The following is a 27,472-nucleotide window of genomic DNA, read 5'->3' as shown; positions in this document are numbered from 1 at the left end:
CATGGACCAAAATAAAAGCCTTTGTTCCTGCAAAATGACGTTGTTAGTACAAGTATAATGTTTGCTTTGAGTGTGGTTCTAAAGCCTGCCGGTGAATTTCAAACAGAACATCTTTGGAGGTTCCACTGTAAAGACACTGTTTAGACTCTAATGTGGAGAATCTAATGAATGAATGAATGATCTTTTGGTTGGGCGGGGTGACCTTTTCACCATTTGTGGCTGTGTGGCCTCTCCCTTCTCTCCTCTCTTTCCTCCTCCATCATCTCTGCTGGACCGGAACCGGCTCTGCTAACCTGCTGCTGCTACTTAAAACAACAACAACAACAACAACAAAAAACCCAAAAGCTCGTAGTCCTCTGGAGAACTCAGTGACCTGCCTGTCGGGTCACGTCTCAATGGAGGACTTGCAGAGCCAAAGGAGCGCCAGCATGGACTGGCTCAGTAAGTTGACTCCAATCATCTTGCGTTCACATTGACACGACAAGAACGGGATCTGAACCCGTTCTTGTTGTTCTTGTTGGGCCAGAAAAAGAGACAAATGCGGACTGAAGCACTTTGATCCTTTTCGCGCAACCCAGTTTGCCTCTAACCTCCACACCTCATCATTTCATCTGCTCATTGGCCACTTCATCGGTACTAAGCATCGGTTACTTAGTTAGTACTTACAGTACTTGCTAGCAATTTAAGTTAGTTGCTTGTTATTTTGCTAGCTTGTTAGTTACTTCATCAATCTTTTTGGTAGCTTCTTGGGAGTCGATTAGTTTGTAACTTGTTCATTTGTTGTCATTTAGTAAGTTCATTGGTTGCAATTTTGGTTAATTAGTAATCTGCTGCATCATTGGTTAGTTGACACTACTGAGTTTATTCATTTGTTAATTGGTCATTAGTTTGGTTAGCTAGTTGGCAGGATTAGGTGAAAATACATCACTGATGTTAATACACAATTGACTTGATTGGTTGTTATTTTTGGTTAGTTGAGCTGGTTGGTTAACGGGTTAACTTGGTTGGTTGACATCAGTTAGTCAGTCCGTTTTTTATCATTCTGTTGGTTAGTTTGTTGTGAATTGATTAGTTTGTAAGGTAATTAGTTGTTATTTGGTTAATGAGTTTACTGGGTTAGTTAGTGAGGGAGTTATTTGATGTATTATTTGGTTATTAAATAAACCAGTAAGCTAGCGAGCTAAGTAGCCAGTGAGCTGGCTGTTGGTTGGTTAATTGCTCATTATTTTGGTTAGTTAGTTAGCTAGCGGGATTAGGCAAACATACATTGCTGATGTTAATGCATCAATTTACTTGGTTGGTTGTTCTTTTTGGTTAGTTAGCTGGTTGGTTGGTGAACTGGTAATTTATTTGGTTGGTTAACGACATCATCACTTCGTCAGTTTGTTAGCTTATCATTCTTTTATTGTTTTTTAGTTAATTGTTTGGTGAGTTTGTTCGTGACTTGTATAAATTGTTGTATTCATTGGTCGGTCTTAGTAAGCTAGCAAGCTAGCTAGCTGGCTTACGAGCTAGCTAGTGATTTGGTTGGTTAATCGGTCATTATTTTGGTTTGTACTTAATTTGCTGTCATTTTTAGTTAGCTGGTTGCTTTGGTTAACTGGTCATTTTCTTAGTTGGTTGATGATGTCATTAGTTAGTCAGTTACTTAGTTAGTTAGTGTTACATAAACATTACTGTGTATGACTGATGTCCACAAAACCTGATTATGATTGTTGTTAGTTAGTTAGGTGGTTAAAATGATGACTTATCCTGTCACTTCTTATTATATTTTGGTTAGTTTGTTAAATGTTAGCTGTGAATTAGATTGCGCATGGGTATGTTGTGGCCAATGAGGGTACAAATAGTTGAGCATTCCTAACCTGTCCTAGTAGATGTCTTCAACCTGCGTAGATGTGGAATAGATAGAATGTTGTGAGCCACTGACCCGTTCACGTGGTGTATCCCGGCAGCTAATGGCTAATAGAAGGTGTTCTTTGAGGCTGCATCACACTGACACACTACGCTATTACCCACAATGCTCTGATGGCACATGTGACATGTGACATGTGACATGTGACATGTGAGTGGTACGAGAGGTACGAGAGGTGCAGTTACGTCTCTGAGGACAGGACAGCTTGTCAAATCTTGGACAGTCAGCAGCGTGACCGTCAATCACGGACGAAGTGGATCACACATGACAACAGAGGAGCCAAAGTGCTCATTTTTTAGCTCGTTGGTGTTTATTTTGTCCACTCGTGAGACGAGATTGATGTCTGTCTTATGTGCCGGCTACAATTTCGCATCAAATGTCACGCAAAAATGAATAATCCCTCGGTAGCACACAGAACAACAGCTAAAGCTTTGCTGGGTTCTTCGTGGTGTTTTTGGGGTCTGTTGGTGTTCTTTCCCGTCCTCCCTCCTTCCTGATGGAGGCTCTCCTAGGTCGTTCTCCTCAAGGTCGCTGTGTTTTTGAACAGACAGTCCCACCACCACCCACCGCAACCTGACCTCCAGCAGCCTCAACGACATTTCTGACAAGCCGGAGAAAGACCAGGTCAGTCAATCAAATCAATGCTGCAAAGGCTGCAAAGGCGGGAATACGTATATTTTCCAGAAAAAGTTGTACTTAAAAAGAAAAAGTCATACCATTTCAAGAAAACAATTTTCTAGAAAGGTAGCTGCATATTTTCATGAAAAAAGTTGTAGATTTTTCAGAAAAAAAGCCGTACAATTCCAAGAAAACACTTGTATATTTTGGGAGAAAAGTCTTATATTTTCTCGAAAAGCAGTTGTATATTTTTTTTTACAAAAAATGGCAAATTTTTCAGGAAAAAGTATATTTTCGAGAAAAAAGTTGTATAATTTCAAGAAAACAGTGGTATATTTTTGGGAAAAAGTTGTATATTTTCCCGTAAAAGTCTTTTATTTTCTAGAAAAGTAGTAAAAAGTTGTATATTTTTGAGGAAAAAAAAGTTTTACAATTCCAAGAAAACAGTTGTATATGATCACGAAAAAGCTGCATATTTTCTAGTAAGGATCTTAGGTTTTCTAAAAACGCAGTTGTATGTTTTCCTGAAAAAATTTGCTAATTTATGAGAAAAAAAGTTGTACTTAAAAAAAGGCATACAATTCCAAGAAAACAGTTGTATATAATCAAGAAAAATTTGTATATTTTCCAGGAAGAATTTTCTAGAAAAGTAGTTGTATATTTTCATGAAAAAAAGTTTCAGATTGTTCAGAAAAAAAGGTATGATTTAAAAAAAAACAGTTGTATATTATCGGGAAAAAGGCGTATATTTTCCAATAAGGAGTTTGCATTTTCTAGAAAAGGAGCTGTATATTTTCCTGAAAGGCACTACAAATTGAAAAAAAAAAAGCTGTATATTTTTTTGAAAACATCGGTATATTATTGGGAAAAAGCCATACTGTAAGAGTCTTATATTTTATAGAAAGGTAGTTGTGTATTTTCCTGAAAAAAGTTGCACATTTTTCAAAAAAAGTTGTACAATTCCAAGAAAACAGTTGCATATTATCAAGAAAAAGTCATTTTGCAGGGAAAAAAGTGCAGATTTTCCAATAAGAGTCTTATATTCTCTTGGAAAGTAGTTGTATATTTTCAAGAAAACAAGTTGTACTTAAATAATTCCAGGAAGGCTGTTGTATGTTATCTAGAAAAAGTCCTATATTTTCCAGTAAAATGGTTCAATATTTTCTAGAACATAGTCTGCATTTATATTTTGGGGGAAAAAAGTTAAAGATTAAAAAAAAAAGTTAATTTTTGCCTACTCTTGCTAACTACCTCTCCAACTCACTGGCTAGCTTGCTAGCTCGCACACCAACTCCGCAAACAAATGAATAAGTGAATGAATGGATGAATGAATGGGCAAATTAAGGGATGGACAAATGAATGAAGAAACGTATGAACGAACAAAATAAACGGACGGAAACAAACGAACAAATGGGCCAAAGCGAAAAAAGAAACGTTGGCAAATATGGAAAATAGCTACAGCATACCCTTGAAGACAAAGGAACTGTGAATGGAGTACTGCATGTAGAAAGTACAGGAGTACATAAAGTACACAAAGAGGCATACGAAGGATGGATGACTACCTAACCTACTTCCCGGCACTTGGCAGCGGTAGTAATTGTGTCAGGTAATCAAGGTAGTTCCGATCCAGGAAAGAAGCTTTCGGGAGTTGTACGAGAGGCGGATTAGCGGTGATGGCGCACAGGTCAACGGTCGGCCTTAAGCAGGTGTAACCTCTCAACTCAATCATTTACCAGCAAACCTTTTGCCAAGACGGCTCAACGGCCTCTGATTGGATCTGTTTGGAGCCAATCCTGAGCAAGGTCACGGCTTTATGCCATTGATCTGCCTGGATATGGACATGATTGACGATGATGGTGATGTACTTCATTTCCTGTCATTTCATCGCACGTGAATCACGTTCACATTCCATTGATTGTCAGATGGGCCACTTATTATTCATACTGTTAATAAAGAGCAGAAATCCAACCAAACACCACAGTTCAACCGAGGCGTTGTTTTCCTTACAGCCTCGTTTTATTGTTTATTTATTGCTCCTCGCATTGGACGGAAAAGTCATAAAGCGTATTTTTATTTATTACCCCAATAATGCAATCATTATAAAATGTTATCTTCATAGCATATCTTTGGATCATATCAAGTCATAATGATAAACTGTTGCTACTAATACATAAGCCACAACAACTGAAAAGCAGCGTGGTTTTGCCAAATATAACAATGCATATTATTATTTCACATCGTTATGTACTTGTCAAAAAAGCGGCCATAGTACAAGAAAAACGAATCCATTTGATTTGATTAGAATGAAGTAGCATGCATTTGTCAATATGATGTGTGTGTCTCTTGTACAACTTATTCTTATTAACAACTTATTCTAATTATCATTATGTCTAAAATAAATAAATGCTGGCTCTTAAAAAAAAAACAACAAAATTATAAAAAAATTATAAATTATAAACCAAATTATAAAAAAAAAACAAAATTATACATATTATTATTTTACATGATTTTAATGAAACATTATGTATTTGTAAAAAATAGTAGCCATTGTACAAGCAAGAGTAATACATATTATTATTTAGTTTTATACTAAATTATGGAAAAAAAAAAGGTGGCTGTTGTACATGAAAAAATCATGCATATTATTAATTTACATTATTTTAATTAGCATTATGACGTTGTCCAAAAATATAGTTTATATTATTTTATTATTTTTTATTCATATTATTTAATTTTGTTGTATTGTAGTTCGTCACCAAAAATAGTGGGTGAAAAAAATAATACGAATTGTTATTGAATTTAGTTTCAATAAAGTATCATGTACTTGTGGGATGACACAGTTTCAAAAATAGATTTATAAAAGTGCATTGTACACATAAAGGCCTCCTCCTCAATAAATGCCTTACCTCTAATAGACGGCGGGTACTATGTTACAGTAATAATCCATTTAGCATGCTAACTGCAAACTTGTTTGTTATGATTTTTTTTTGGGCGTTAAAATCACATGAAAGCGAGTACAGTCGCCCCCTGCTGGACGTTAGAAGAAGTGCATAATTAGTGTCCCTTACATTTTGACACAGTCCGCATCAAAGACTTTCTGTCTTTTTGTGGACACCAATGGAGCCAAAGGGTTTCTTAGTTCCACCCCCCGTCCGTCCTCCCACAAAAGAGAGATGCTGTTTCCAATAACGTTAATACAAGGTGCACCCCCCTCCTGCTTTGTTGGCAATTCAACAGAAAGGGGACTGTCCCGTATGATGTAACATCAGCTAATAAACATCTCCCCTGCTTTGTAGCTGAGGAACAAGTTCATGAAGAAACTGCCCAGAGATGCCGAGGCCTCCAACGTGCTGGTGGGCGAGGTGGACTTCCTGGACGCGCCCTTTGTGGCTTTTGTACGTCTGCAGCAGGCCGTCATGTTAGGAGCCTTGACCGAGGTTCCTGTCCCCACGAGGTACGCGTGTTAGTGTGCATTATACCCAGCATTGCATCATCTAGCAGGAAATGTGTGCATTTGAAGTGCATCAGTCTGACCATGTAAATGGTGACAGCTAAAAAATACCAATTCACCAGCCACATTGCTGCACGTCTAATGGGACCCAATGCAAACGTAGTGTTAGGACAATTCTGCCTGTATTTAAAATAAAACAAAATCAAATCAAATCAAATAAAAAATGCAATTTTTTTCTGAAATAATACAATAATAAATAATAATATATGTGGTTGTGCGTACATTACATAAATTGCTCAGAATATAATTTCAGAAATTAAAAAAAATTTATTTAAATGAAATTGTTTTGATTTGTTTTTTTCTGAAATAATACGCTAAGCAATATATGTAACGTGCGCACAAGCACACTCATTCAAAACATTACACTGGCTGATGCTGCCAAAAGCATGTTCCTCACAATAATAAAATAAAACAAAATGACTTTTTTGTCCTCAAATAATGTGCCTTAAAAGCCCACTTATTATCTTTTTAACGGCAGAAAATAATTACATTAAATTGGAGTGGGCTTGTGCATACATTACATAAACTGCTTATCATACTATTTCAGCAATTTTAAATGAAATGAAATGAAATTGCTAAGCAACATACTCATTGAAAACATCACGCTGGCTGATGCTGTAAAAAAAACACATTCCTTTCCTCACACTAATAAAATAAAATTAAAATGCATTTTATTGCTAAAAAAAGTGCAAAAAAATCCCATGAATCATCTTTTTAACGGCAGAAAATAACAAAATCAAATTTGAGTGGGATTGTGCATACAATACATAAATTGCTTAGCATACTATATTCAATTCAATTATACATTACATGCATACATTACATATTGCCACAAATTAAATTTAATTCAATTCAATTCAATAATTATTTTTTGTTAAATAATATGCTGAGCATTAAATCAAATTAAATTAAATAAATGTTCTGCCCTGAAATAATATGCTAAGCAATATATGTCATGTATGCACAACCCCACTCATTCAAAACATTACACAGGCTGATGCTGTCAAAAGCAAAAAAAAGCACAGCATTTTATCGCATTGATACAAACAAATACTGTACCTGTAATGGTTGTGCAGGTTGTGCCTTACATTGTGAAGGGTCAGCCTGCGTTTAACGTGTGTGGTTACTAAGCGACCACAGCATGTTTGCTTTGTGTCATAACAACACAGTTGAGGAATGTCTTCAAACTGCACACACACACACACACACACACACACACAGTGTTCGTGCTCCTCTCCTGCTGTAATCATGTACAATATGTGTGTGTGTGTGTGTGTGTGTGTGTGTCATTTGTGAATAACACAGCTGCTTGGAGCTGAGAGCAAAGAGAAGTTGTGTCATGTTGATGCAGCTCGCCAAAGTGGCAGTGCTGTTTACGTCGTATGTACAGTGTGTAATTACTGTACATACACTTGCAATCAGCGCAGTCTAAATGTTTATTTACATTCTTGATGTTTTTCGATTGCAGATTTTTATTTATCCTGCTTGGACCCAAAGGTAAAGCCAAGTCGTACCATGAGATCGGACGAGCCATCGCTACGCTCATGTCGGACGAGGTGAATGAAAGCAAGAAATAAAATAACACTGCGATATACTGCGATATACCCCAAACGCTGTAATGGTAGCCAGGCGTTTAGCTAGGTACCTCAAGTACGGTAATTGGAAGCAGGTGAGAATTTATCCTGAGTGTCCTTAATAATAATGATTTGGAGTGCACGAGAAAGCGGAAAGGAAAACGTAGCTCTCTTTGACTACACGGCCATTTAAAAGCAAGTATATCTCACAACACAGCAGCAACAGAACCAATGTTGTAACAGCGGTAAGGAGCAAACATGGCAAGCGAGACATGCATGAATGAATGAACATTTTAAAGCGCACGCAGAGGTAGATAAACCTGATGGATGCCGACCACTCGTGAGACTTCGAATGCAGCTGCTGCCACCTTGTTCATTAAAAAAATACATCAGGAGGTTGCTTACAGCCACAGCGGTTCATAAAAAATATCATTAAACAAGAAAACCCCCAAAAAATTATAATAATAATTGTAAAAATGAAAAATCTGCAGTAATTTTACAAGAATGAAGTGAAAATATGAACTCATTCAATACCAAAGACGTTTTTTTTAAACCCGAACACTCGCTCCCATATTTTTACGTCTTTTGAGTTTTTTTGTGCAAGAGGCAAAAAGAGGTGGTGGCGCAAGTGCACAAAAAGGGTGTCCTAGGTCTGCCCCTAGAAATCCTGTCCACGAAAATGATGAACAGAACCAGCGCCAAAGGGCAGCTTGGTGGAGGCCAACGTTCACCGGAAACATGCTCGACCTCCTGCTTACAATGCAAACCAGGCTCCACCAGGACCGAATGGCACGGCGTAGCGCGCCACCAATCCCGTACTCTCCGAGGGACACGGTCGAACGCCTTTTCCAAGTCCACAAAGCACATGTGGACCGGTTGGGCAAACTCCCATGTACCCTCCGGTACCCCCGCAAGGGTGTAGAGCTGGTCCAGCGAACACCACATTGCACCTCCTGTTCGACTCACGTTTGTATCCTTCCTTCACAGGGAGGCTGGGGGAAGAGCGACCCAGCTAATCAAATAATTGACATATTAAAGAAAAAAATATCTTATTATCTCAAAGTTGTGTTATTATGAGAAACAAGCACAACAAAATAAAGTTTGATTTTTTGGAAAATTTGATCTGGAAAAAAGTTTATGAGAAGTACTACGGGAATAAAGTCATAATATTACGAGAAGAAAATTTATGAGGATTATTTAAGAAGAAGGTTGAAATATTTGGAAAATGAAATAAAAAACAACAACAGCAAGAATGGGAAAAATAATAGAAATAATTGGCTTTTTCACCTACGTGACAAACCTGAGATGCAGATTTTTATTGAAATATGTATAACTGACAAAATATCAAAGTGGCAAAGTTGCATCCTTTCATTTTTCACAATGTGGCCCTCGCTGGAGTAGGTTTGGACACCCCTGGGCTGATACGATAGGAGATTGTGCTTCATTGGATCGAGGTGTTAATTGGAGGATTTATGTATGATATAAAACCAAATTCAATACATTCCCCTCCATCTTCATGCAGGTCTTCCATGACATCGCCTACAAGGCCAGAAGCCGCCAGGACTTGCTGGCCGGCATCGACGAGTTCTTGGACGAGGTGATCGTGCTCCCCCCTGGCGAGTGGGACCCCGCCATCAGAATAGAACCTCCCAAGACGCTGCCGTCCTCTGAAAAAAGGTTTGTAGAATCCGAATGAAAGACAAAAAAAACATCCCGAAGGAGAAGGTCGATGAAACCTCACGGATTCTTTTTTCTTCTTCACGTGTCGTGACACTTGGAACGCTTGTTGCTAGGCGGAATTTATAGGCCTCAATCATAACTACCCCATTGGCCTATGAGGGGGGGAAAAACAATAGGCATAAACTATTGTTAAGATTATGATAGATTATTTTGGTATGCATGATTTATAAAAGGCAAACAGCGCCATCTGCTGGGCCCATGCCCCTGATTGGTCAGTTATTAAAGGTTGCAAGTCAATGATCGACCTCCTCATGAATGAATGCCATCTTATCTGACATCTACAAGGACTTCAGCTTGTAAATTAGCCTTCTGGTCGTTTATTAACAGCCCTTAATGACACAAATGTCCGCCGCCACGCAGTTTATGTGGCAACATGAGAAAAGGAAGGAGTTGTGACTCATATTTTGACCCTTGAATGCAACTTATTAAAGGAACCAAAGTACAGTATTAGATGAATGAATGACTTCATGACCGTGTTAATCCTATGAAGGAGTATTTGGGCCACTAAATAAAAGGACAAAATAAAAAATAGAATTGCAAAGACAAAGTTGTAAAATATCTTAAAACGTTGGAAAAGGTCTTAAAATGATGAGAATAAAGATGCAATGTTGTGAGAAAAAAAGGCTTGAAAAAAAACTTTGTATGTAAAAAAAAAATCCAACTCTTTTTATGTAAATAAAATTAAAGTCAAATCAAATCAAATCAAATCAAATCAAATCAAATCAAATAATGCTATTTATTTTCTGTTTGGTGAAGTTGCAATGCTACAAGAAAAAATGCTAAAGTCATAAAAAGTCGTAAAATTACGAGCATAAGTGTATACGGGCGTTAACTGTTAAGCTTCAAAACTTTGCTAAATAAAATACAATCAAATAACAATTTTCACAAAAAAATTATATTCACAATTACATTGTCACCAAAAAATGTCATAATAATACAACTTTATTCCTGTAAAAGTCAGCCTCTCACGGCGTATGGCCATTTATTTTCTGTTTTGTGACACCCCAATGATTGGTTGATTTGAATAATGATTGACTCTTATTAGGAGAACCTAATGCGTGCAAATCTGCTCAAGTAAACTCTTTATTTCACCTGTCAGCTGTCAGTCGGAGCTCTAATGAATGTTTGATGTCCTGTAATGCAGTCAGCGCGCTCACTAAGTAGTTAAAAATGATGTGTGTATTTTAGGAAAAACATGTACGCGGGCGGAGACTCTCAGATGAACGGCGACACGCCTCATGACGGCGGTCACGAAGGAGGCGGGCACGCTGTGGGGGAGGAGCTGGAGAAGACTGGGAGGTGGAAAACATCCCTCATGGCTTAAAGGTGCTTCTTTTCCAAAAGTACATCATATGTTTGCGTTTCAGGTTTTGTGGCGGCCTCCTGCTGGACATCAAGAGAAAAGCGCCTTTCCTGCTGAGCGACATCACCGACGCCTTCCACATCCAGGCCCTGTCCGCCATCTTGTTTATTTACCTGGGCACCGTGACCAACGCCATCACCTTTGGGGGTCTGCTGGGGGACGCCACAGAGAACATGCAGGTGGGTGGACGCACCGTTCAAGCTTGGATTTGGGCGCTCCGCTGACTTGGTATGGTGTTTTTTTCTTTTTGAAGGGCGTGCTGGAGAGCTTCCTGGGCACCGCCATCGCCGGCGGCGTCTTCTGTCTGCTGGCAGGCCAGCCGCTCACCATCCTCAGCAGCACCGGACCCGTTCTGGTCTTTGAACGGCTGCTCTTCAACTTCAGCAAGTCAGTACAGAAATTGCTCCTATTGATTTGAAATGGTATGCGAGTTGCATGGCACGTGAGTTGAATGGTACGTGAGTTGAATGGCATGTGAGTTGAATGGCACGTGAGTTGAATGGTACGTGAGTTGAATGGCACGTGAGTTGAATGGCACGTGAGTTGAATGGCACGTGAGTTGAATGGTACGTGACTTGAATGGTACGTGAGTTGAATGGCACGTGAGTTGAATGGTACGTGCGGTTGAGGTCAAAGGATGCTCAAAGGTCACCACTTCAGATTTTTCTTTGAACTTGAACGTCATGAATTGTGAACCCAAACTGACCTTGACTATCCACCAGAGACAACGACTTTGACTACCTGGAGTTCCGTCTGTGGATCGGCCTGTGGTCGGCGTTCTTCTGCCTGGTCCTGGTGGCCACCGACGCCAGCTTCCTGGTCAAGTACTTCACCCGCTTCACGGAGGAGGGCTTCTCCTGCCTCATCAGCTTCATCTTCATCTACGACGCCTTCAAGAAGATGATCAAGCTGGCGCACCACTTCCCCATCAACTCCGACTTCCGGATGGAGCGCGTCACGCAGTACGACTGCCTCTGCATGGCGCCCACCGTCCTCGGTGAGACGTTGTTGTTTACACACCATTACGTCATGTCCAGTTTTACAATATCATTTTATTTATTGGACACGCTCATGATAAGCGAACTCAAATATTTGCAACCAAAAATACTAGGAGCATGAGGGCTAAAATTAAAATGATCAATCACATCAAGTATGATCACAATAAATTGCACATTTTAACAATAAAGTCAAAATATTATAATATTTTAAATATTCTAAATATATAATATAAATATATATGTAAAATATTTAATATATTCAAATTAAATATTATACATGATAAATTATGTAAATTATTAGAAATAATTTATATAGTAACTATATCAATAATTTCATACATTCTAAGTTGAAATATGAAAATAAAGTTGTGATTTTTTGGGGGAAGAAAAACTTTACAAGACTAAAGTATGATGAGAATAAATATTAACAATCAATTTTAATACAGTCAAAATATAATGACAATTATAATATTTTTAAATACTATAAATTATAAAATATAAAGACATGTAATATAATATACATCATATATGTAGTATAATTATAGGATTATATATGTATATAATATATAATATAATATTAAATATTATATTTAATGATAAATGATTATACATAATAATTATTATATCAATTATATAAATACAATATAAAATTATAAATAAAAAATGTCAAAATATGAGAATAAAGTTGTGATTTTTTTTCACGAGATTAAAGTATGGTGAGAATAAATATAAATAAAATATCATAAATATATATAATATATATTATATATGTTAATATATTATAGAATTATACATTGTATATAATGTAGTACAGTAATAAATTATCAATAATTATTATTATTATTATATAAATGAATATACATTTCTATTGTTATATTATATTAAAACAATTTGAAAGAAAAAGCTTTACAAGGTTAAAGTATGATGAGAATAAATTGCAAATGTATTTATTTATTTATTTATATTAGGAAAAATATGATCATATATTTAAATACTATAAATATATAATCTAAACATATATACTGTATGTACTATAAATACTGTATATAATTATATATTGCATATCATATACTATAATTAAATATTATAATAAATTATACATGCTGTACTTATAATACAAATGAGATACATTTATGAACCTTTCAAATTATAAGTCAAATGTTGAAATATGAGAATAAATTTGTGATTTTTTTTTTTAAAGAAAAAGCTGTACGAGAAAAAAGTGCTCAAATTATGACAATAAGATTGCTGCTGCATTACAAAAAACTTGTGAAAAGTCGCAAAATTATGAGCCCAGTGTGTAGCTGTGTTATGACTGTTGTGTGTATACAGTATATGTATTTGTATGTGTGTACAGTATATGCTGTACTGTATGTACAGTACGTATATACAGTATATACAACAGACTGTTCTCGTGACACTGTCACTTATTTACTTGGAATTTTGAAAGATGGTTCAAATATTACAAGAAGAAATGTGTAAAAAAAAATGTATTTCCTGCGTACCACTAGATGGCACCTGTGTACCACCGGTGGTACTCACACCACAGTTTGAGCATCCGTGGTTTTTCCTAACTGTTATTCTGTACTGATGGGTGAGGGCGACATCAGCAAGTAAAAGTGCTTTTATTTTCATGCAGAAAACAACTCGGACTTCACTGGCGACCCCTTAGAAGGGACCTCCATCTGGTTCTGGAACAACACGGATCTGGTGAGTCAGCTGGTCAACATTCCGTACTGGGATAAGCTCCTTCTAGAAACCCACCTCCACAATTTCACACTGACTGACAACATTTTAAAGCGCACGCAGAGGCAGTGCACCCTTACGTACACCTACAGCGTAAATCTGTCCTGTGTTTCCTCCGTCCAGCCCATGAACGCCACCTGGTCGTCGCTCACCAGGTCCGAGTGCTTGAAGTACAAGGGCGAGCTGGTGGGCAAGGCGTGCGACTTCGTCCCCGACATCACGCTCATGTCCTTCATCCTCTTCTTCGGCACCTACAGCTGCTCCATGGCCCTGAAGAAGTTCAAGTTCAGCCCCTTCTTCCCCACCACCGTGAGAACCCTCGGCGTCATGGCGTCGCCGCCGCCATTTCACCTTCACACAAACCAACCAATGTGTGTCTTCCTGCCTCGCAGGTCAGGAAACTCATCAGCGACTTCGCCATCATCCTGACCATTCTTATCTTCTGCGGCGTGGACGTGCTGGTCGGCGTGGACACGCCCAAACTCATTGTGCCAACCGAATTCAAGGTGATTGCGATAAAACCGCATTTCCTGTAACAAAACACGCAAAGGAAATGAACGGTCTCTTACATTCCGCTCATTCCTCCTTAGCCTACGAGCCCCCTCCGAGGCTGGTTCGTGCCCCCGTTTGGTGGGAACCCCTGGTGGGTGTACATGGCCTCGGGCCTGCCCGCCCTGCTGGTCACAATCCTGATCTTCATGGACCAACAGATCACGGCGGTCATTGTCAACAGGAAGGAGCACAAGCTGAAGGCGAGTGAAGGGTGGACATAAATACGCCCCCCACCCCCTGCAGCCACATGCTATATGTTCCTCATTCCTCTCAAGACAGTGAGACATGTTTCACGCCCGTGAGGGAACTTCAACAATGTTCGCTGCTACTCTGTCTTTTTCATCCAATCACAGCAACTACTACTACTGCTACTACCAATATTAATTACATAAAAGATCTTCAAGTATTACAAAATATACAGAAATCTATAGTTATTCAGAATGTCCAAGTCATTTGTTTTTATATATTTTATTTGTGTTATAAATAGGCACATATATTTGAAAATGTGCAATATACTGTATGGCAGCATAATAAATAATACAAACTATATTCTAAATCATATATTAAAAATGACCAATGGAATATTGAAAATGCTACTCCGACCTACTATTACCTGCTGCTACTACTACTACTACTGGTACTACTACTACTACTACTACTACTGTACTAATAATGAACCAAATAATGAAATAGAATATAGAATATACAAAAAACATCAGTCCTTTTATGTCAGTTGGAATTGCCGAGTATATCAGCAGTGTTTGAAAGTAATGCTTTTTGAAAAATTCAGACATACACCGGATACTTTACTTGACATGTGATGACAGCATAACAATAGAAATTAATTGACCTTCACCTTGACCGTATGCATAGTACAGGCTCTGATGTTATACTGTATATTGGTGTAAATACTAATCAGCCATCAATTAGTCAACGTTATTGATTTTGGCTCTGCTCTCGTCCCTGTCTTAATGACCTATGACGACCTTGTGCGTGTACCAGAAAGGGGCGGGCTACCACCTGGACCTGTTCTGGGTGGCGGTCCTCATGGTGGTGTGCTCCTTCATGGGTCTGCCGTGGTACGTGGCGGCCACCGTCATCTCCATCGCTCACATCGACAGTTTGAAGATGGAGACGGAGACGTCGGCTCCCGGGGAGCAGCCCAAGTTCTTGGGAGTCAGGTGAGGAGACGTCCGTTAACCTTACGTACAGTACGCCTTACGACTTCATTACAGCAATAATATGTGACAAATATGCGTCGTCATTAAAAACGACGGCATCGGAGTGTTTTCCCCCCATTGGGGGTGCCCCTCCTCTCCAGTGTCATGCATGTTTGCCAGCATTGCCGTCGTTGCGACAGCTGCAAGCTGAACTAACATAAACATCCACTCGGAACGTCCTGCAGAGTACAAAATGCTGCACCAACCAAACAATTAGAGCGTGTGAAACGGTTGTAGACGATGACTCTTTGTTATTGTGGACAGCATATGATCATTTACAGTATATATGCAGTATACGCATTATTGACTCTTTATGAGTTTGTATGATGATTTATGTATGTAGTGTGTGTGTTCTTGCAGGGAGCAGAGGGTCACCGGTGTGTGTGTGTTCATGCTCACTGGTCTGTCTGTCTTCATGGCTCCCATTTTAAAGGTAAAAATGCACATTATTACATTATTATTATTTTTGTTCAACAATTTTGTACACTTCATGTGCAAAGTACTTTGGGCATTGTAATATATACTGCTCAAAAGAATTAAAGGAACACTTGGAAAACACATCAGATCTAAACTGGAGAAAAATGATGTTGAATATGTTTCCTGATAATAAGTGGGTGATGTATTAATAACAAAATGATGCCACATCATTTCATAGAAATGAAAATGATCACCCTATAGAGGGGGGAAATCAAAGACACCCCAAAAATGAAAGTGAAAAAATGATGCAGCACACTGGTCCATTTTGCCAAAATGTCATTGTAGCAACTCAAAATGATTCTCAGTAGTTTGTGTGGCCCCCACGTGCTTGTACGCATGCCTAACAACGTGGGGGCATGCTCCTAATGACACTACGGATGGTGTCCTGGGGGATCTCCTCCCAGATCTGGACCAGGGCATCAATGAGCTCCTGGACGCATGGAGGAGATTCCAGGAGACAGGTAGTTACTCCAGGAGAGCTGGACAGGGCCGTAGAAGGTCCTTCAACCCTCAGCAGGATCGGTATCTGCTCCTTTGTGCAAGGAGGAACAGGATGAGCACTGCCAGAGCCCTACAAAATGACCTCCAGCACGCCACTGGTGTGAATGTTTCTGACCAAACAGATCAGGGTGATAGTAATATAGCTGTTATGCCGGAATCAAAAATCTGAAATAAATAATATAAAAATATTTTTTAAATGCTTATACAATTTTAATAACAATAATAACAATAACTGTTGTACACATAGTAAATGTCAGATTTATGTGCAATTGTTGTTATCATATTTTAGTTCATCCCTTTGCCGGCACTGGATGGAGTCTTCCTGTACATGTGCATTAGTAATATAGCTGTCATGTTTGAATAACAAATACAACTTTAGTTATATAAAACATAATTAAAATATACATGGAAAATATGTAAAAATCATTACAAATAATTATAAATAACAGAAAAATAATAATTACAATAATAACAATGGGTTTTATAAGTAATATACATACAGTATACAACAGTCATGTTTGAGTAAAAGATACAAATGTTATAATAAAATACAGTTTAAAATTCTTTAAAGGTATTAATAATAACACAACTTAATAATAACAATAACAAAATAATAAGAAGAATAATAAAAATTGCCGTGCATACAGTAAATGTGTGACGTCTGTGAAATTGTTATTATTTCTTTTAGTTCATCCCCATGCCGGTGCTGTATGGAGTCTTCCTGTACATGGGAGTGGCCTCTCTCAATGGAGTGCAGGTAGATGCTTCTTTAACGGGCAAATAGCCTCCTAGCTCGATAAAACCACCTCATTGTTTGTGTGCGTGTTTGTAGTTCATGGACCGTCTGAAGCTGCTGTTGATGCCGGCCAAGCATCAACCTGACCTGATTTACCTGCGACACGTTCCCCTGAGGAAGGTGCACCTGTTCACCTTCATCCAGGTGCTCTGCTTGGCCCTGCTTTGGATCCTCAAGTCCACTGTGGCCGCCATCATCTTCCCCGTCATGGTAAAGCGCGTCATTAAGTGTGTGTCAACTGACGGAACGTCATAAAGTAAGAAAAATGTTTTGTCGCCGGGCAGATCCTGGCCCTGGTGGCCGTGAGGAAGGCCATGGACTACATGTTCACGCAGCACGACCTCAGCTTCCTGGATGACGTCATCCCCGAGAAGGACAAGAAGAAGAAGGAGGACGAGAAGAAGAAACGCAGCAGCATCGACAGCGACGCCGAGGACGTGAGTTTCACAGCATTGTTTTTGTCCCCCCGTGTCTTGCGGAACAGGTTTGGATCTTCCTTGTGGACCTTCTTGGGTGGACACGCTCGCGGGCTTGATCATGTGATATCAGCTCCCCTATGGAGCATGTGGTCGGGGTGTGAGGTCTGAGGACGTGTGTTTGGTCTCTCCAACAGTCAGACTATCCTTACAATGAGAATGTCCCCAGCATTAAAATCCCCATGGACATGATGGAGCAAGAACCCTTCTTAGGTGACAAGGCCTCAGACAGTGAGTAGACCTCCGAGACCTGCAGCGACGCATGCAAACGACTGCTTGTTCTTCCTCCTCCTCCTCCTCCTCCTCCTCCTTCTTCTTCCTTTGATTACCTCACTTCCTCGGCGGCGTCATCCTTTTTGTTGTTTGTCAGGCCGCATGATGTCGGCCTTCTTTATTTTGATACTCTTAACATCTATTTCTTTTCTTCTTTGCTTTAGTTGACGTTTCCTTCATGTCACCTCAACTTGTACTAATACTTACTTTCATTTTGCTATTTTCTTGAATTAAGCACTATTTGTTGTTTTTATTTTTTACAGTGTGGTGTTTGTTCATGCAGTATTTCCCTCAATTGTTAGTAGTACAGTATTATCTAACAACTGGCGTAAGTAAGGTCAATTTGACTTATTTTACCCCAACGAAAGCCTTTAGTTTTAGCTGCAATAATAACAAGAATAATTATGATCATAATTAAAAGCAGAAAGCTACGACGGAGTATTAGGGCCACGTCAAAAAAAATAAATCTGAAATTTCTAGGATAAAGTCTTAAATCTACGAGAATAAAAGTCATACATTCATGACAATAAAGGTCGTAAATTTACGAGGTTTTTTTCAGGTAGTAATTGTTGAAAAACTACACTCAACAAAAATATCAACACAACACTTTTGTTTTTTTATGTGATGAACTCAAACATCTAAAACTTTTTCCACATACACAATATCACCATTTCTCTCAAATATTGTTCACAAATAAAATCTAGTCTAAATCTGTGATAGTGAGCACTTCTCCTTTGCTGAGATAATCCATCCCACCTCACAGGTGTGCCGTATCAACATGCTGATTAGACACCATGATTAGTGCACAGGTGTGCCGTATCAACATGCTGATTAGACACCATGATTAGTGCACAGGTGTGCCGTATCAACATGCTGATTAGACACCATGATTAGTGCACAGGTGTGCCTTAGACTGCCCACAAGAAATTGTTGACTTTTGTGGACAGTTGAGTGTAGTTTGGGGAAAAAGTCGCAATGTTTTGGGAATAAAGTGAAAATATTATGAGAAGTCATAATATTACGTTAAGAAAATTTCCAAAAATTATTTAAGAAGATGAAATATTTGGAAAATTAAGCAAAAACGGGGAAAAAAAGAGCAAAGGGTGAAGTTGAAACTAATGATAGGGTTTTTCACCTATATGACAAAGCTGAGATGCAGTTTTTTCTTGAACTATACAGTATACAACTACATGTGTTGCTTTACAAAATATCAAAGTGGCATCCTTTCATTTTTCACTACGTGGCCCTCGCTGAAAAGAAGTTTGGACACCCCTGGTTGAGATTGTGCATGTGTACCTAATAATATGGCTAGAAGGTGTTTGTCAGTCAAATAATAAATGTTATAATTTAGAGTTTGACGTTCCCTCCGCAGCGGAGAAGTCCACTTCATTCCTTGAGCGACACACCTCGTGCTGAGCAGCTTCGCTACTACCAGGCCAACTGCTTGTCCAGGTAGGAGACGCTGGACACACTCTATCATCTATTCTATAGAGACAAGTGTTTGCCCCCTTTCTGATTTCTTATTGGTTTTGCATGTTTGTCACACTTAAATGTTTAAGATCATGAAACAAATGTAAATATTAGCCAATGACAACACAACTGAACACAAAATCCAAACCCACATGTCCCTGTGTGAAAAAGTGATTGCCCCCTAAAGCTAATTAAGTGGTTGGGCCCCCTTAGCAGCAACAACTGCAATCAAGCGTTTGCCATAACTTGCAATGAGTCTCTTCCAGCGCTGGGGAGGAATTTAGCAGAATTGTTGTCATTCAGCCACATTGGAGGGTTTACTTTTTAAGGTCATTTTACAGCATCTCAATAGGATTCAGGTCAGGACTTGGACTAGACCACTCCAAAGTCTTCAGCCATTCAGAGGTGGACTTGCTGGTGTGTTTTGGATCATTGTCCTGCTGCAGAACCCAAGTTGCTTTCAGCTTGAGGTCACCAACAGATGGCCGGACATTCTCCTTCAGCAGAGTTCATGCTTCCATTTATCACAGCAAGTCTTCCAGGTCCTGAAGCAGCAAAACAGCCCCAGACCATCACACTACCACCACCATATTTTACTGTTGCTATGATGTTCTTTTCCTGAAATGCAGCGTTACTTTTATGCCAGATGTAATGAGACACACACCTTCCAAAAAGTTCCGCTTTTTTTCCGAAAGGTCTTGGGGATCATCAAGATGTTTTTTGGCAAAATTGAAACGAGCCTTAATGTTGTTTTTGTTCAGCAGTGGTTTTGGTCTTGAAACTCTGCCATGCAGGCCGTTTTTGCCCAGTGTCTTTCTTATGGTGGAGTCATGAACACTGACCTTAACTGAGGCAAGTGAGGCCTGCAGTTCTTTGGATGTTGTTGTGGGGTCTTTTGTGACCTCTTAGGTGAGTCGGCGCTGCGCTCTTGTGGTCATTTTGGTTGGCCGACCACTCCTGGGAAGGTTCACCACTGTTCCATGTTTTCGCCATTTGTGGATAATGGCTCTCACTGTGGTTCGCTGGAGTCCCAAAGCTTTAGAAATGGCTTTATAACCTTTTACACTTGAAAAAATAAGAAATCGTGAAGGGGGCAAGCACTTTTTCACACCACTGCACATACAATACAGTACATGCATACGTAGATCTTTGTTTTTGCAGCACTCCTGTCATATAGAAAATCTTTGACAAAAAAAGTCCAATTTTCTTGTGTTAGCATTTAGAATTTCCAAGGATTACAAAGAGGGGTGGCTAATGTGTTAAAAAACACAACAACATAAAAATGTCGACCCCAACCAGCTCACGATGACCACAGCAGATTTGTGCGCGGGGTCACGGCTCCTTCTCGTCCCTCCTCCATCTGCTCGGTCCTAGAGAGAGGATTAAAGCTTGTGCCGGTGAAACGTGTGAAAGGACGGCAGCTGCGGGTCACGAGACATCTGTGATGTCAACAAACACGTCTTTGCATGTCGTGTTTTTTTTTTTTTACAGACACCTGCCAAAACGTCTTCTTCTTCATCACGCAGCGCTTATTTCGCCCGCTCGCTAGAGTCCACTTCCGTCCGTGATGCTGGACAGAGCGTGATGATGTGACGTCACGGTGACATGACACAACTAATCCTGTCCCGCTAAGACACACCAGCCAAATTGCTTTGTGCTCAGATGACCTCACACACCATCGCACACACATCCTTGCCTCCTAACAACAGCACAACAATTCAAGAAAATACTTGGGGAGTGCGGTGCCTGGTGTACAAAAGCAAATAACCGCAGGGGTCTCCGAATAGCGCCAAGGCAAGAAACAATAGCATTGCTGGCTGTAGCCAACCTTCTGATGTAGTTTTTATTATTTACTCCACAAGATTGCAGTAACTGTATTTGATGTATCCAGCAGCTTTATCTACCTCTGCATGCGCTTTAAAACGTTCCTACCCAGCTGTTGGTGTGAAACTCATGTGTGTTCCAACTCATCAGCGCTACTAATGCTGGCTCAGCAGTTTCTGCTCCAAATCGCTATTACGACATTGGTTCTGTTGCTGCTGTGTTGTGCAATATACTTGTTCATAAATGACCACGTGATCAAAGAGAGCTACATCTTCCTTTCCACTTTTTCATGCACTACAAAAATGCTTGTCAAAGATGCTGTGCTGTTTTTACAAATCTGCTGCCAAAACACGACTCAAAGATCCCCTATGTGACAGGAGCGCTGTGTTGTTTTTAAGGACCTCCTGCAAAGACAATAGTCACAGATCTTCTGTATGGGAAGAGCACTGTGTTTTTTTTAATGGAAGTACTGCAAAAACACTAGTCAAAGATTCTCTATGTGACAGGAGCGCTCTGCTGTTTTTAATGATGTACTGCAAAAACGCTTGTCAAAGATCTTCTATAAGAGAGGAGCGCTTTGCTGTGTTTATGGATCTACTGCAAAAACACTAGTCAAAGATCCTCTATGTGACAGGAGCACTGTGCTGTTTTTATGGATCTATGGCAAAAATTTTCATCAAAGATCTTCTATATGAGAGGAGCACTGTGTTGTTTTTATCTATCTACGCTCGTCAAAGATCTTCTATATGAGAGGAGCACTGCTGTTTTTAATGATCTACTGCAAAAACGGCCATCAAAGCTCTTCTACAGTATGTGAGAGGAGCACTGTGCTGTTTTTAATGATATACTGCAAAAGTGCTAGTCAAAGATCCTCTATATGGCAAGAGCCCTGTGCTATTTTTATGGATCTACTGCAAAAACGCTCGTAAAAGATCTATATGAGAGGAGCACTGTGCTGTTTTTAATGATCTACTGAAAAAACACTTGTCAAAGATCTTCTATATGAGAAGAGCACTGTGTTGTTTTTATGTATCAACTGCAACAACGCTAGTCAAAGAACTTCTATATGAGAGGAGCACTTTGCTATTTTTAAGGATATACTGCAAAAACATTAGTCAAAGATCCTCTGTAACAGGAGCACTCGGCTGTTTTTCAGGATCCACTGCTAAAACACTAGTCAAAGATCCTCTATGTGACCGGAGGCCTATGCTGTTTTTATGGCTCTACTGCAAAAACACTCGTCAAAGATCTTCTAAATGAGAGGAGCACTGTGCTGTTTTTATCAATCGACTGCAAAAGCGCTCGTCAAAGGTCCTCTATACGAGAGGAGAACTCGACTGTTCTTAAAATAATGAGGTTGTGTTTCCACATTTAGGAAATAAGAGCATTTGTCCAGTTTTGGCCCCGTACTCACGAAGCTGTACTTCAAGCAATAACAGCACGTCCTTTTGCACGACCTCATTGCTTTTTGCAAGATTTTGGGGGGATTTTCCGCTGCATTCCAGCAAGAACCCTCCTGATGTTGCGCAACATGCAATTCCAGCAAAAGCCAATACCGGCGTGATCTTACGGCTCGTGTGTTCCGCTTGTGTTTCAGCCCTGAGATGAGTCCTCTGAAGCCCGTGCCTCAGATTAGAATCGACATGGACCCAGACGACGCTCATCCCTTCTACTGGAGGAGCCGAGGATCCGAAACGTCTCTGTAGGTCCGCCGACGGCGGCCCCCCCCCCCCCCCCCCCCAGGCTAATCCAGCGGGAGACCACTATTTTTTTTTGTTTTTTTGTCAAAAGAAAATCAAGCAAGCATCACCGATGAGCTCTTTTTCTTTCTTCTTCTATGCAACTCACCTTCCAGCACTGTCTTACCACGCATGGAGTCTTTTTATATCCACACACAGTAATCATCCATCTACGCTTTTGTACGCTCAAATCCTCACAAGGTTCTTCCTGTAGCAGGAAAACGCGCTACCTCTTTAGCTCACCGTGACCGAGTGCGACGTGTTTCATCCACTCGCCGTGTTGTTGATAGCGAAGGCAGAGCGCGCTCATGGGGTAATAAACGCATTCACAGGGAAATTTTTTCAGCTTTGATTTGCTTCTAATTTTCTGATCTCCGCGGGTTTTGTTACTCGCCAAAATTCAATCAGACGTTTATTTTTCGTTTTGAAGGAAAAAAATTATTCGGTTTTGGTTTGTGTGTGTGTGCGTGTGCGTGTGTGTACGTTTTTCATGCTTTCTATGATTTTTTTTCCTCAGTACGTCTGATTTTCCTCACCTATTAGATGAAACAGGACGTTACCTAAGTGGCTTATATATGGAAGCCCGTTCCTGCCGCTGAAAGAAAAAAAAAACAATGCTAAGTCAGAATTATGAGATAAAACGTCAGAATTATATGATAAAAAGTCTAAATTATGACATTAAAAAAATCGAAATTATGAGATAAAAAAGTCCTGATTATGAAATAAGTCAAACTTATGAGACAAGAAAGTCAGACTTATGAGATGAAAGAATTTCAGCTCGTGAGCTTAACAGCGTAAAGAAAGACCTGAAGTGTTGCCAGTTGTGTCAGTAAAACTTGCTGTACTTTTAAAACGCTGCCAGCAGAGGTAGCTTTCCTCCCTGTTGCCCCGTTTCTCATCCACACGCTAAGCAAACATGCGGCTAACCTCATAACGGCCTCACTGTTGATACAACGGGTACTGACACCTCTTCGCCTGCACGAACCCCAACAAAAAAATCTGTTAAACTTAAGTTTCTTTGAAGTACATTTTGTACCTGGGAGATAGGTGTCCCGTATCTCTAATTTTGGCGACGCGCTACAAAATTTTGCCGTTATGACATCTCCGGAATTTCACAAGATGATTTTACGGCGACCTTGAACTCCAAATATCACATCTAAGAAGAATAACAATCTCTTACTTGGTCCTCGGAAAGCAAGGTGCCCTGTGTCGCAATTTAGGCAAGACTCTACCAGATTTCACTGATTTGACATCTCCAGGGTGATGCTAAACAACTCCAAGGCTAATTTTAAGTGATAAAACTCCCAAAATATCACATCTTAAAACACAGTAGTTTTGGTGCCTGTGAAGAAACGCATCCTGTGTCACTAATTTGGGCAACACTCTACCAAATGTCAAGGATTTGATATCGGGACCGACCGTAAACAATTATTTTAGGCATTAAACTCTCCAAATATAAAAGAATAAGTCTTTTGAACACGTAAAAATATTTTAAGTAGTTTTGTTCACTTTAAAGAAAAGTGTCCTGTGTCTCTAATTTAGGCAACGCTCTAATCACTCTCCATGATAATACAAAATGATTCATAGGGTATGTTTTTAGTCATATTACTCTCCAAAGGTCAAAAGTCTAAAAAGAACACTCTATTAAAAACTCTAGCTTTGCTTCCCATAAAGATAAGTGTCCTGTGTGTCTAGTTTAGGTGACACTCCTCCAAATGTCCAAGATGTTACATGTCCAGAGTGATGAGAAACAATTTTAAGGCTCTCTTTTAGTCATAAAACTCTCAAATATCAAAATTCCTCTTTTAAACACTATTAGGTTCCCATAAAGACAAGTGGCCCGTGTCTGTCATTTCGGTGGCATACTTTTGACATCTCCAGAGCGACATGAAACTGTTTGAATCTTTTAGTCATAAATTCCCAAACATATCAGATGTTTCAGAATAATAAAACTCTAACTCTGTCACTTTGGTCTCCTGAAATGCAAACTGGCCTGTGTCCCTAATTTAGGCAACACGCTGCCAAACGTCATAAATTTAACATCTCCAGCGTGGCACTAAACTATTTGAAGGCTATCTTTTAGTCTCATGTTACAAATATTAAGATGACTTAAACTCTGGTCGCTGCAAAGAAAAGTGTCCTGTGTCCCTAATTTAGGCGACACTCTACCAAATGTCATAAATTTGACATCTCCAGAGTGACACTAAACTATTTGATGCCTGTTTTTTCATCCCAAGTTACAAATATCAGAAAAGTGTAAAGAAAAGTGTCCTGTGTCCCTAATTTAGGCGACACTCTACCAAATGTCATAAATTTGACATCTCCAGAGTGACATTAAACTATTTGATGCCTGTTTTTTTGTCCCAAGTTACAAATATCAGATGTTTAAGACGACTTAAACGCTAGTCCTTGTAAAGAAAAGTGTCCTGTGTCCCTAATTTAGGCGACACTCTACCAAATGTCATAAATTTGACATCTCCAGAGTGACACTAAACTATTTGATGCCTGTTTTTTAGTCTCAAGTTACAAATATCAGATGTTTAAGACGACTTAAACACCGGTCCCTGTAAAGAAAAGTGTCCTGTGTCCCTAATTTAGGTGAAGTTTCTCCCGTGTGTTTATGACTGGTCACTACCAATGCAGTGTTTGGGCTATGGAATTGAAAGACTGTTGCATTGTGGGAGTTTTTGGCAAGAGTCAGAGTCAGAGAGGGTCACAGATGAATAAATAAAAAGTCGAAGAGTCGCCTTCTAACAGCATGTTAGCTCAAACCAAACCACAACTTTCTTTTGTGTTTGGTTTGGTCTGTTCATCAGCCAAAGTAACAATCTGATCATGTTTATAGTCCACATGTGTGTTTATTTTCATCTTTATTGTAGCCAAAAGACATAATATTGATAATAATACAATTAGAAAGTTGAAGGTGCATGTCAACAACACACAACATGAGGCTAAAAACATACAGTACATTTTACTGATGTATTTTTTTTCATTAACTTTTTTTGGTGACTTTTTAGTGTAAGCAAAACTTTAGAAATTATATTTTTCAAATGAAATGTATATTGAAAAATAAAAAATTATTAAACAGATGTGTGCTTCTGCTGCTTTATTCCGCGTGTAAATTGTACATTATTTGATTTAGATTTGATTTGCTTTTTAAGAACAGTTCACTCCTGATCAAAATCTTAAAACCAGTTGAAAAATTGCTAGAATTAGCATTTTGCACATTTGGATCTTAATGAGGTTTTAAGTAGAGCTACGATATGCAAAAACAAGAAGGGGGAGTGAGACAAAAAGCATTTTGAAAAAGTAACTTATTGAAAACAATTCAACTGAAATAGGCTGTTTATCAGCTGGTCAAAAGTTTAAGACCATTGCTCAAAAAAGAACAAAAAACTCTCCAAACCAGAACAAAACATGTTCTCAGTAGGACTCAGTAATGAGCAGCTCCACCGTTCTTGTTCATCACTTCCAAAATGGCTTTGGGCATGCTTGATGCGAGTGTTTCCAGGAGGCTAGTGGGAACATTGCTCCAAGTGGAGCCAAGAATGCTTCACCAAGGGCATCAACTGTCTGGAACTGATGGCCATTTTTAGAAACTTCCCTTGCTATGCATCCCCAAATGTTCTCTATGGGATTTAAATGAGGGGAACATGCAGGATGGTCCAAAAGAGTGATGTTATTCTCCCTGAAGAAGTCCTTGGTCAAGCCAGCATTGTGAACTGCAGCGTTGTCCTGTTGAAGAACCCAGCTGGTACCACACAGACGAGGGCCCTCAGTCATGAGGGATGCCCGCTGCAACATCTGCATGTAAGCAACCGCCGTTTGACGACCCCGCACCACCTGAAGCTCCGGTGTTCCACTGAATGAAAAAGCAGATTATGATGGACCCCCCCTCCACTGTGCCGGGTAGAAAACATCTCAGGTGGGATCTCCTTGTTATGCCAGTAACGTTTGAAGCCATCTGGACCGTCAAGGTTACATTTTTTCTCATCAGGGAATAAAACAGCCATGGCATGCGCTGTTAATGACAAATTATGAGGTAATTTGATTGATTTATTGGTATTTATTATTTATACTTTTCGACTGTTCGGGGGAATATTTGTGCACTGTTTGTTGGATCTGCTAAGATTTTCACCATTTTTGTTTCAGAACTCACACAAATCAATAAAAATAGTTAATTATTCCCTTTTGTCTTTTGCACACATAATACAAAAAAAAAAGATATCGTTCACGTTCAAAACCCCCAACTGACCGCGCACAGCGCAGGCGAGCACTTCATGATGAATTAGAGTCTAGCCTCCTCTAGTGTTCATTCTTTGCCATTACAGATGAGAGGGGCCAAAGCTCGAAGTGTCTCACGTTTAAAAATATACTGTTTATGATTTTTTATAATTGTTTTATTCATTCATTCATTTTGTATGCCGCTTTAATCCTCATGAGGGTGACTTTGGGCAAGAGGCGGGGTACTGGACTGGGTGCCAGCCAATGGCAGGGCACGCACATGCATAGACAAACAACCAATCACACTCACGTTCATGCATATGGACAATCTAGAGTCGCCAATTAACCTAAAATGCATGTTTTTGGAATGTCGGAGGAAAACCCACGCACGCAAGGGGGGAACATGCAAAATCCACACAGAGACGTCCAACGGAGATTCGTACTTAGATCTTCCACAT

The 27,472-nt window shown here is 39.4% G+C and overlaps 1 protein-coding gene across 5 annotated transcripts in view; it reads left to right on the top strand.

Moving 5' to 3' along the window:
• The window catches only part of slc4a4a (solute carrier family 4 member 4a), a 55,475-nt gene extending 29,598 nt beyond the window's left edge, over window positions 1–25,877 (top strand). For 2 of the 5 annotated variants that reach the window (XM_054772670.1, XM_054772669.1), the window contains exons 8-27: window positions 2,460–2,536; window positions 5,827–5,984; window positions 7,510–7,597; window positions 9,138–9,292; window positions 10,544–10,654; window positions 10,723–10,897; window positions 10,972–11,105; window positions 11,441–11,715; window positions 13,356–13,426; window positions 13,586–13,771; window positions 13,855–13,968; window positions 14,053–14,214; window positions 15,017–15,195; window positions 15,595–15,667; window positions 16,901–16,969; window positions 17,045–17,218; window positions 17,293–17,445; window positions 17,622–17,715; window positions 19,130–19,209; window positions 22,649–25,877. In XM_054772670.1, the coding sequence (XP_054628645.1) occupies window positions 2,460–2,536; window positions 5,827–5,984; window positions 7,510–7,597; window positions 9,138–9,292; window positions 10,544–10,654; window positions 10,723–10,897; window positions 10,972–11,105; window positions 11,441–11,715; window positions 13,356–13,426; window positions 13,586–13,771; window positions 13,855–13,968; window positions 14,053–14,214; window positions 15,017–15,195; window positions 15,595–15,667; window positions 16,901–16,969; window positions 17,045–17,218; window positions 17,293–17,445; window positions 17,622–17,715; window positions 19,130–19,173 (2,492 nt within the window). In that variant the 3' untranslated portion in view covers window positions 19,174–19,209; window positions 22,649–25,877. Of the gene's footprint in view, window positions 1–345; window positions 442–2,459; window positions 2,537–5,826; window positions 5,985–7,509; window positions 7,598–9,137; window positions 9,293–10,543; window positions 10,655–10,722; window positions 10,898–10,971; window positions 11,106–11,440; window positions 11,716–13,355; window positions 13,427–13,585; window positions 13,772–13,854; window positions 13,969–14,052; window positions 14,215–15,016; window positions 15,196–15,594; window positions 15,668–16,900; window positions 16,970–17,044; window positions 17,219–17,292; window positions 17,446–17,621; window positions 17,716–19,129; window positions 19,210–22,648 lie in introns of all 5 variants that reach the window. The other 3 variants (XM_054772668.1, XM_054772667.1, XM_054772671.1) reach the window with 3 other exon arrangements.
• The last annotated feature ends 1,595 nt before the right edge of the window (window positions 25,878–27,472 follow it).

This window comes from Dunckerocampus dactyliophorus, chromosome 4, assembly GCF_027744805.1.
Source record: "Dunckerocampus dactyliophorus isolate RoL2022-P2 chromosome 4, RoL_Ddac_1.1, whole genome shotgun sequence".
In the NCBI taxonomy this organism is placed as follows: domain Eukaryota; kingdom Metazoa; phylum Chordata; class Actinopteri; order Syngnathiformes; family Syngnathidae; genus Dunckerocampus; species Dunckerocampus dactyliophorus.
Note: the sequence above shows the minus strand (reverse complement) of the source record. Positions and strands in the feature narration are given on the sequence as shown.